This window comes from Lactuca virosa, chromosome 4, assembly GCF_052849685.1.
Source record: "Lactuca virosa cultivar CGN04683 chromosome 4, Lactuca_virosa_CGN04683_v6, whole genome shotgun sequence".
Lineage (NCBI taxonomy): Eukaryota > Viridiplantae > Streptophyta > Magnoliopsida > Asterales > Asteraceae > Lactuca > Lactuca virosa.
Window position 1 is genome coordinate 524465861 of NC_136429.1, and position 11029 is coordinate 524476889.

Below are 11029 nucleotides of genomic sequence, written 5' to 3' on the forward strand. Positions count from 1 at the left end.
GGTGGGGCAAACTGCTTTAAAAGCTGCATCAAGCAAAGTGGCAAAACATGAGAAAGCGTGTATGGACAATCAACACACGTTTATACTCTTTTCATTTGATACTTTCAGTTTCCTTGCGCCAGAAGCTGTGGAGCTACTCAATAGAGTCCAACGGGTTATGCATAGTAATGTTATGACTCCAAGATATATAGATGTTGTTTTTAAAAAAAATTAATTTTGCCATCAAAAAAAGGGGTAGCGGCGCAGCTTGTTGCTCGTTTACCCGCTACGTCTATGTAAATCTTTCTTATAACTTATATATATTAATTATGAGTATTGTTAAGTAAATTTTTTTTTACAAAATTGTGGTTTCAATTGACATGATGTTCTGTAAGTCTTAAGTTAGTAGCTCGATTTTGTTTATATTTTATACTCTAATTTGATAATAACATTTGTTAGTGATAAGTATCGGTATGGTTTTTATAATTCGTGTGGTTGGGATCTTCAACAGGTTGAAGATCTGATTAAATAAGTAGGTGGGATTTTATATTATTTTGGCAGTGGTTGCCGGAATAGGCTGACGGTAGTTGTCAGAAGTGAGGGATCAAAAACATAAAAAAAAAAAATCATAATACTTTCCATGTTAAAAAAGAAGTTGAAAAGACCAAATGACAAACTATTTCAAACCATAGGGATTATTCGTATAATTTTCTCTTCAAAAATAGAATAAAAGGCAACCCAAAGTTGCTAGCTGAAATGCTGAATATACCCATTGTTACACAAAACAATGGCGGCCATGTCGCCTGGAAACCCTGGTTGGATGATGGCACTATTTTTCGTCACGCCTCTTTGGAACTCAATGGCGAAGACGCCGCTTTCTCCTTGTTTAGATCATTCCATAACGACGTGTCTCCTATAGCCACCAGAGACCATACACCGACGATTGTTCTTGGAGAATCCGACGTTTCGCCCTGCCGTTTCCCCTTTGAGTGGTCGGGAATGGAGGCGGCGCCACCGTAGATGTTCTTGGTCTGAGGATATGCGGAGAGTGGTTGATTGACAGGCTGCTTTATGGTCATTGTCCGTTAGGTTTCAAATCCAAGCATCATTCCACCAGAAACAAAAATTCGAAAATTGAAGGTATCAAGTATTACTATTAATTTCCTTGTTCTCTCTGTTTTAAAAAGAAAATCTAAATTGTGATGCCAAATGGGTTAGTCCAACTAACAAGAAAATCGATAAGGATTGAAAATCTCTGTTGTTAAATTAGATCAATTAGTGTATAATTTCTTTTATGAAAAATAAAATTATTCACCTTGCAGTTGAGAAAACATTCATGATTAACATGATTCTTGTCATAGTAATTATTATGCAATAATGTCCATTGCTATATGAAACTCAGCTGTGATAGTATTGAGTAATAATAGTAAATGATAATGTAAGCTTCATAATTGCTTTTGGTTTTCTTAATAGGATTGATGAGAAAATAAACTACCGAAATAAATATATTGAATTGAGATAATTTGGCGCGAAATACTTATATAAAATAAATATTAGGAAACATAAGCTCCCAGACTATTTAAACTTTGTTACCGGTTATGCTCAATCTATTTATTTGCGCAACATTTGACCGTCTAGAATCTAAATATATTTCTGGTTTTGTATTTAATATTCTTAGTACTTATTTCTTCTCATTTTATTTGAATTTTATCTTTTTGTTCATCCTTATTATTAACCTCACATTCCTTTTCGCACCGACAAAAATGTCATTTCAGTATCTTGGTTGCTTTTATGTTTTTCTTACTGCTTTAATAATTGAAGTTGTGTTTTTCTTTCATAAAGTTTATTTTTTATTGTTCTTGATTGTTATGCTTTTTTTAAAAAAAAATAACATACTCTGCATATTTTGTTGTCACTGATGAGTGGAATGTAAAAGAGAAAGTAAGTTATTTTTATTTGAAGTTGTTAAATATGAATCAAGTAAATGATCTTTGCATAATATACATCCCTCTCAACCAAATTTTCAACAACTCTAAAAACTCACTAGTCTCTTTGTCACCTTTAACGACAGATTGCACATTGACACTCAAAAAGTTCTCCAGATCTATGCTAACGTGGCGCATAGAATAAACAGATGATAAGAAGTTCAAATCTTCCGCATGCCTACAGTAACACACTCGTGTACATTGCCGTTCCGGTTGATAAAATTCTTCATAAACATCAACAATGTTTTTCAATAATAGCTCCCATGTTGAAGATAGCGACGACCCTTCAAAATATAGGTCACCAATTACATCTTCATACACTATCTCATCACCAATGTCCTGATCTATCTCGGTCAGCTCGGTCACAACATTGTCATGCTCCTCAAGGTCTGCTCGACATAGAATAGTTTGACCATATTGAAGAGGTAATTCTGAGCAACTGGACCTTGTGATTTTGAAAAGGGGTCCACCTTGACCATTATTCGACACCTCACATGTAAAAAGTGAGCCGGTAAGCTTTTCATGCCAACATGGCTTATATTTTTCCGTGCCAACAAGACTTATAATTGATGGCAAACAAACATCTTCCAAAATGAACATAATTGACAAAAACCTAATGTGACAGCAGAAAGATGAACATACCTCAATCTTATGTGTCATTAATCTGATATCTAAATGAATCTGGCCCTAAAACAATTGTAACAAAACCATTCATTTGAAGTGCAATCAAAATTATAATTGGGGAATTGATTTATTATTTAAATATGCAACTACTAATTCAAATTTTCAATCTAACAAAAGAAGATTATTTGGGATTTCACATTACTAATGAAGCAATTTTGAAATCATAACAGGTAGATGTTTTTGGTCAATGGATATGCATAGAAGGCACAATCATATCAAAGATTTGGCTACTTGCAATGGCAATTGAAGGTATCAAGTTATTATTATCGATATTATTATTATTTCTTTGGTTCACTTTGTTTTGGTAAGAAAATCTAAATTCTAGAAGAATTTTGTATCGAAGTTGAAATCTAAATTCTCTTTTTCAGTTAGTTAGCAAAAGTTTGTGGTGAGAAGTGCACAAATTTCTTTTTTTGAAGATGAAATTAATCACCTTGAAGTTGATAAACATTGATCATCAACATGATTCTTACACATAGTAATTATTATGCAGTATTTCCATTGCAAGTATCTATAGTTGTAGTTTATTTATTTCATTGTTATATGAAACTTAGCTGTGTTATTAGTGAGTAATACACTAATATTAAATAATAATAAAGTCTCATGATGTACTATATATAAGGCCTCTTATTTGCATTTAGTTTTTTTAATAGTATTGATATGCCAAGTATTGAATATGGGTCAATGTTACTATGCATTCCTTGGCCCCTCAATTTACTATATAAGAATATATGATAGAAGAAAGATCTTAAAAGGCAAGTTTTTTCTCAAAAGAAATAATAAAGGAAAGATTTCGTTATCTAATTTGGAATCTCAAGCTTATATATATTATGTCGTTTAAGAAAAATATTGTTGCCATTTTGTTGTATAAATTGGGAAAAGTTTGCTGTATAAATTGGGAAAAGGTGGAATGTTGCTGCATAAATGTGCATCGACTTTGACCCATCATATAAAATTAAACTCCATATATAATTTATTGAATTGAGATAATTTGGCTTATGCGCAATACTTATATAAAGTCTACATTGTGAAACATAAGCTTCTGAAATAATTAAACTTTGTTATTAGTTATAGTTATGGTCAATCTATTTAATTTGCATAACAAGGAACAATGTATACATTTCTTCTTTGTAGTTTTATATTCTTATAACTTATTTCTTGTCATGTTTGTTTGATTATCCTTCTGGTCATTTCAATATATTGGTTGCATTTTTCTTTCTATCTTATTGCTTTAATAATTAAAGTTGTGTTTTTTTTTTCTTGTTCTTGGTTTTATGTTTTTTTTTCTATAACATTCCTTTGCATAATGAGGTGGAATATAATGAAGAAAATAACATATTTTTATTGCTATAGGCTTCTCTTGACAGGATTGGGGAAAAATGTAACGAAGAAAGTAACGGTATGGTCCATTACCATTCCATTCGTGGGTTTGCTTTATTTATCCAATTTGGAATGAAATATACTAAATCTTTTAAATAATTATTTTACCATTTAAGTTCATTTTCTCCATCATATGTTTGGTGTTATTTCTTCTTAAAAAGTCAGCATTATATTCTTGGTTGGTGCGTTTTGGCATGAAGGGATGAAATGTTGGAATGATTCCCATTTTTTCATATCTATATCCATTTTCTTTATAATTATTAACAATATTTTTGTTTGTAACATTAAAATAATATGTGACCAAACAACGCCTTTCTCATGCCGTGAGATTGATTCCAACACACAAAACAAGATTTCATAGTTCAAATCCTACAAAAAGGAAGAAACAAACATATATTCGGGCTTCTCTATCAAGATCAATACACACAATGAGAGAAATGATTACAATAATCTTTCTAAGGCCATGTTTGGCAAAAATAATCTAGCTTATAGTAATTTAGCGTTTGGTAAAACCATAAAAGTAGTTATCATAGTTTATAAAGTAGCTTATAAGCTAGCTTATTGATAAACTAGTTTGAGATAGCTTATTGATAAAACATAGTTTTTCAGCTACTTTGCCAAACAGTGCCTAAGTGTTACTAAGTCGAATATCTATATAGCATTCCAAGTTAAGGGTACTTTGGTAATTGTTACTAAGTCGAAAATCTATATAGCAAAGAGTGGAATAGATTATGTCTTCCGCCGCTTGCCATATCAATTAAATTGGTAAATAAGACCGAGTATTGTGAATTTACCATATTGCCCTCTTTGTAAGATTTCATTGATTTAACCTGATCCGTGTAGGTCTATAAAATGCATCTATTTAATAGGAGGATTTCAAGTCAAAGTCTGAAACCCTAAGAGCCCTAAAAGCCCTAAATCTGAGAGATAGGCAGCAAATCCTAATAGAGGAGGTTGAAGGTTAGAAGGTTAGCAGGTGAATGTCCTCATTTTATATCTATTCTATTAATTTATCTATCGATCGCCTATTTTCTACTTATTGATGAATGTTTTTCTTATGAAGCCTTAAAAACCAGGTATTCTAGTTGTAAATCATTTGCAATCCTTTACAATCGTAAATCTAGTCAATTCAAGATACTTTCTATTCACCAAATTTTGAATTGATGGCGAAATCAAGAAGCGATTCACCTTTATTAAATCTAGGGTTTAATTGGGTTTGTTCGCATGACATTTTTTACTTCAAGTTGTTACAATTTCCAAATGATTTAATTAGTAATGTGAGATCCCAACTAATCTTCTCTTTTAGATCGAAAAATCGAATCAATAGTTGCAAATTTGGAGAAATAGATCATTTCCCTAAATTTGAATTTGAATGTAGTTCAATTGATTGACTTGTTTCACTTGTCGTAGGTTCCGCTTCATTCAGATATCAGATTGATGGCACACGAGATCAATGTAAGTCAGATTGTTTACTATTGACCATCGTTTTTAGTTCATCTCTTTTTTGTCAATTATTTACATTTTGGATAATGTTTATGGTTTACATTTAGATTCAACTTCCGGTACAATTTGAAGACTTTTATATACTCTCATTTGGAAAAATCATTGCAAGCCCATTATACTACGGGGCCAATTATATTTGGCCAATTGGGTATAAATCCTGTTGGCATGAAAAGCTTACCGGCTCACTTTTTACATGTGAGGTGTCGAATAACAGTCAAGGTGGACCCCTTTTCAAAATCACAAGGTCCGGTTGCTTAGAATTACCTCTTCAATATGGTCAAACTATTCTATGTCGAGCAGACCTTGAGGAGCATGACAATGTTGTGACTGAGCTGACTGAGATAGATCAGGACATTGGTGATGAGATAGTGTATGAAGATGTAATTGGTGACTTATATTTTGAAGGGTCATCACTATCTTCAACATGGGAGTTATTATTGAAAATGATTGTTGATGTTTACGAAGAAATTATCAACCGGAACGGTGGCCTACAGTGTTACTGTAGGCATGCGGAAGATTTAAGCTTCTTGTCATCTGTTCATTTTACGCAGGAGGTTAGCATAGATCTGGAGAACTTTTTACATTCGCAACAATGTGTCAGTGTGCCGACTGTCGTTCATGGTGACAAGGAGACTCGTGAGTTTTCAAAATTATTGATAAATTGGTTGAGAGGGTATCGATTTGGATTAGACATTGAGTTTGTTCAAGAATTTATAGAACAACTCCCTGGAGTAGAAGCCTGTTCAGGATATATATTATGCAAAGATCGTTTACGTGATTCATCTTCAACAATTTCAAATAAAAAAATTAAAATAAAGGACGTGGAGCCTTTTCCTGTTGGGAGTCTCATTTCCTCAAGGTTGTCTTCTAATGCAACAGGCGACCTTCTTCAGGTATGCATTATTCGTACAAGGGTATTCTTGTCTTTTCATAACATGCTCTGATCTTTCTTCTTTTCTACACAGGTATATGAGTTCTTATGCCGTTTTAAAGAAGTTCTCGAAGTGGAAGAAAATTGTTTATCGTATAAAGATCTTGAAAATGAGCTTCATCTTACCCCATGGCCTGTTACATATGGATATGGGGCAGGGGCATTTCTGGAAACAGTAGAAATGAATTGTGTTAAACATAAGGTTGACAAGTTGACTACTGTCCACATGGCACTGCTACCTAGGCTAGTGAGTAAGCTCCTGCGAAAAATAACTAATGCGTTTAAAGTAACCGGTGATGCTAAAGATACAGAGAAGGACAAGGATAAAAAAGTAAATTTAGAAATGTTTCCGATTAATCCGCTGACGTGGCCAGAAGTGGCTAGAAGATATATCTTGGCTTGCTTGTTAATGGGATCTAAGAACACTGCTGTTGGTAATAAGACGAAGCTCATTCGCTGTCTGCAAGGTGATGATGCTATTTTCTCTGGATCGCCAGCTGGCATTGCAGGCTCTGATGTGGACGCACAGGTGAGATAATTATTATTATATAATTCACATCGTGCAATAAATCTTATTGTAAATTACATTTTGGTCCCCGAGTTTGCAGTTTTGGTTCCAATTATTATTATTATTTTTGGCAATATTGGTTCTCATTTGAGGTTTTTGTAACATTTTTGCCTTTTTTTGCAGTTGCTTGGAAGAGCTGTAGAGAAAGTATTTGGCAAACGGAAAAGAGAAAGGAGTATTTTACTTGCAGGGACTAAAGTTGACAATTTGGAAAACTACAGGCGGGAAACAGATTTTAGTATTCCAGAGTGGGCGAAAGTGCTTGATCCTGTAAGAAAGCTGCCTACAAATGTGGGGTCCCGAATTCGGAATTGTGTGCGTGAATCTTTAAAGAAAAACCCACCCGAATGGGCAAAGAAGCTTCTAGAAGCTTCCATTTCAAAAGACGTGTACAAGGGCAACGCATCCGGGCCCACAAAGAGAGCCGTAATCGATGTTTTAAAAAGAGTATCCGATGGCCTGCATACAGCATCCCCACCTGGCATGGAAATGGAAGAAATCAAAACCTCCAAGATGTTGTCAAATACAGTGATGAAAAAGTGTCGTGTGGTATTACGCCAGGTGGCAGCAGCTTATGATAAGAAGAAAAAGGTTCTTGTTGATAAAAAGAAAAAGGTTCTTTTTAATCTTGTTGGAAGGGACTTAAATTGTAATGATAATTATTTAAAAATTGTTTTTGGATCTGTGTCGATGCGTCCTATTGATTTAAGAACCATTGATTTGAGATTGTTTCATGGGGCATATGGTGCTTCACATGAAGCATTTCTTGAGGACGTTAAGGAGGTAAGATATTCTCTTTAAACTTCTCTTTTTTTGTTTTGCTTTTAAGGTTTTATTATTTTGTGGATTCATTTTTTAATGTTTTTTGATTTGCAGGTGTGGATTAACTTACGCAGGAAATTTAAAGAGGTGGATAAAATGTCACGTAGTTTTAAATTGCGATATGAAAAGGAGGTTTGTTTCTTATTATAGCAATGTGTTTTTCATATATCTATTATTATTATTATTATTATTATTATTATTATTATTATTATGTTGTACTTTCAGATTATTCCTCATAGTCCACATGATATCACCAAACTTTTTTTTGCCATGTCAGCACTATATTCCACAATAATTATGGACGATGACATGGCATAAAAACCTGTTAATTTATCTATACAATGTTGTAATATGTCTAAAAAAACATAAAGTAAGATTTCTTAAGGTGATTTTATTAATGCAGGTAGGGACTCTAGTTAGGAGATTTTATGAAGATAACATGAACAGAAAACCTATTGAGGAAATAGAGAAGGAGCTTGAAAAGATTATAACTTCAACTGAAATACCCGAAGCACCCTGGGAAACAGGAATCTGCAATGTATGTGGGATTAATAAAGATGATGGAAAAGTACTTCTTTGTGATATGTGTGAAGCAGACTATCACACATACTGTTTGACTCCCCCTCTTTCTCAAATCCCAAAAGGCAACTGGTTTTGTCCCATTTGTGTGCCACCTCAGCAGGACAACGAAGCAGAAGGTCTTGTAAATATTTTACAATTTGTTGATAAGAATTGTGAAGAAACAACTAAGCTTTTGGATATAGCCACTGCCTTGAAGGAAAAAGAGTATTGGGAATTAGATGCAGATAAGGTGAGTTTTTTTTTTCTTTCTCTTTCTTTAAATTAATCCTGTCTGGATATATGATTTATAAAAAAGATTGTAGGTGTGTTTCTTTTTGACTTAATACAGATAGAAATTCTTAATATGTTAAGTGAAAGGAGGGTTGTTTTTTCCATTCATTCAGACCTTTCTATTTGCCTTATTACCCTTTACCTAAATCCTACCAATCTGTAATTTCTTGCCAGCCATATTACTCTTAAAGTTTTGTCATTTACAAGTTTGTGCAGTTTTTAGATAAACAATAATTTGTTATTCATCATCACTTTTTTGACAGAAGGGTAAAATGGTCATTCACTTGTATGTTTTTTTTAATGCAGAAAACCTTCTTGCTCAAATTTCTATGCGATGAGTTATTGAAAACCAGTCTTATCCGTACGAATTTTACAGAGCTAGATGTGAATGTGATGGAAGAAAAAAAATCCCTAAATTTTGTTAATCATGAAGAGCTCTCTTTACGCAAGGAATTTTTAGGCATCGATTCCGAGAACAGATTCTATTGGGGATTCCAAAACACAAACACAAGCACACATCACGGAATCATCGTCAACGAGACCGGAATGTGTGATTCCGATTCCGGTGCATGGCGTTTATTCCAATCCGACGAACAAATCAAGAGTCTCATCAACTACTTCAAACGAAACGATCCGAACAGAAGAGAATTGAGAAATTCGATCTCAAAGTGGCAAAAATCAATCACAAAACATGGTCAACAAACGGGAGCAAATTCTGTCAACGGCGAAACGGTCTTTTCACATAACAACGGACTTGCTACAAAGGCAAGTGAGTTGCTGGAGGCGAAATACAATACAGATCCGGATTCAGTGAAGAAACCAAGAAGAAAGAACATGGCAAAATGGCATAGGTGTGGTTGTTTGGAACCCGTTTTGCCATGTAGATACCACTGTGTTAAATGCCATGAAACCTTTTTCACAAATGTTGAATTTGAACAACATAAGAAGAACAAGTGTGATTGTGGTTTGGATTTGGGTTTGGTGAGTCAAATGGGACCCGGTCGACTCAGCCTTGGTTGTGATTCATTAAGATGGTTGAAGATGAATCTGTTGGACATGGAAGCTGCACTTCCCGACGGAGCAAAAAGAGGGTCCAGGTCAAGTTCTGAATGGAGATCTGAATGGTGTGCATTTGTTAAATCAGCTAATACCGTATATGAGGTAAAATGACTATATTGCCCTCTCTTTGATTTCACACATACATATTCATACACATATACATTTACACATGCACAACACATGTATTATGTGTGAAGTTGTGTGGAGTTGATAAAAAGCATAATTGCTATATAACTTGAACATCCACTAGATGTTTCTTTTAAAATCCTATCTTGTGATGTTTTTCATATTTTTCACTTTATTCAGATGCCCACTGCATTTACTTTCCAATTTTTTATAATCCCCATGTCCACTAGTTAGTTCTCTTTGAATAAAGTAAAAGTGAGAATCATCATCATTTTTGTGAAAATAAGTTAAGCTTGAGTTGTATTTTTATTGATGAATTCCGAACCAAAAATACTAGTTATTTAATATTATTATTACTTTCTTAATTTTTAATATTTATGTTTTTGGATTGCAGATGGTTGAAGCAACTATGGTATTAGAAACCATGATCAAGACAGATTATATCAACAACACATGGTGGTGGTACTGGTCATCAATGGCTGCTGCTGCCAAGACATTCACCATCTCCGCCCTTGCTCTTCGTATCTACACACTCGATGCCGCCATTGACTACCAGAAAACCACCACCACCACCGCCGCCACCTCTTCCAGCCAAAAACTATCAAAGAAACGGAAACACCCCGATGACAAACACAAGGAACAAAGAAAGAAACCAAAGAAACCACAAGATAAACAAGAAATCAAGGAGCAAATCCAAAACATCATTCCATAATCCGCATGTTTATCCCATGTTTTAGTTTTTGTTTGGAGTTTATGTGTGTTTTATGAAAGATTGTGTTTGTAAGTGTTTTAGTTTATCGAATTTACAAGTTTTCCGGGGCTATTTTGATGACAGGATCAAGAGGGTATTCATGTCTTTATACCTGGTTCCATCTTAATGATCAGAAAAGTAAATTTGCAAATTAAAACTATAATGCAAAAGCCATTTTATATTGATGATCAGAAAAGTAAATTTTCAAGTTAAAACAATCATGCAAAATCCATTTTACAAATATAATGATTATTATATACATATATTAATTCACGAGGTTTAGGGAATAGTATAGTTTTATTGGATCTTACTTTGGCCACAGAAATTTTGAAGTTTGACATTTTACCTCCCTTTGTCTTTGGGTAATATCATTTTGGCGATAGAACTTT

At 33.7% G+C, this 11029-nt stretch overlaps 1 protein-coding gene across 3 annotated transcripts; it reads left to right on the forward strand.

Annotated features, from left to right (window-relative positions):
• Window positions 1-747: 747 nt before the first annotated feature.
• On the forward strand, window positions 748-10797 carry LOC145109478 (methyl-CpG-binding domain-containing protein 9-like). 3 transcript variants are annotated; one of them, XM_079046644.1, is made up of 13 exons: window positions 748-1119; window positions 2051-2475; window positions 2819-2897; window positions 4002-4047; window positions 4872-5004; window positions 5439-5483; window positions 5579-6424; window positions 6497-6991; window positions 7154-7813; window positions 7907-7984; window positions 8256-8663; window positions 9011-9865; window positions 10284-10797. In XM_079046644.1, exons 6-13 carry the CDS (start codon window positions 5466-5468, stop codon window positions 10599-10601), a joined length of 3678 nt encoding a protein of 1225 aa, XP_078902770.1. In that variant the 5' UTR covers window positions 748-1119; window positions 2051-2475; window positions 2819-2897; window positions 4002-4047; window positions 4872-5004; window positions 5439-5465; the 3' UTR covers window positions 10602-10797. The 3 variants fall into 3 exon arrangements, with proteins under 3 accessions (XP_078902770.1, XP_078902771.1, XP_078902772.1); XM_079046645.1 differs by having other exon boundaries at window positions 4872-4996; XM_079046646.1 differs by lacking the exon at window positions 4872-5004.
• Window positions 10798-11029: the final 232 nt, after the last annotated feature.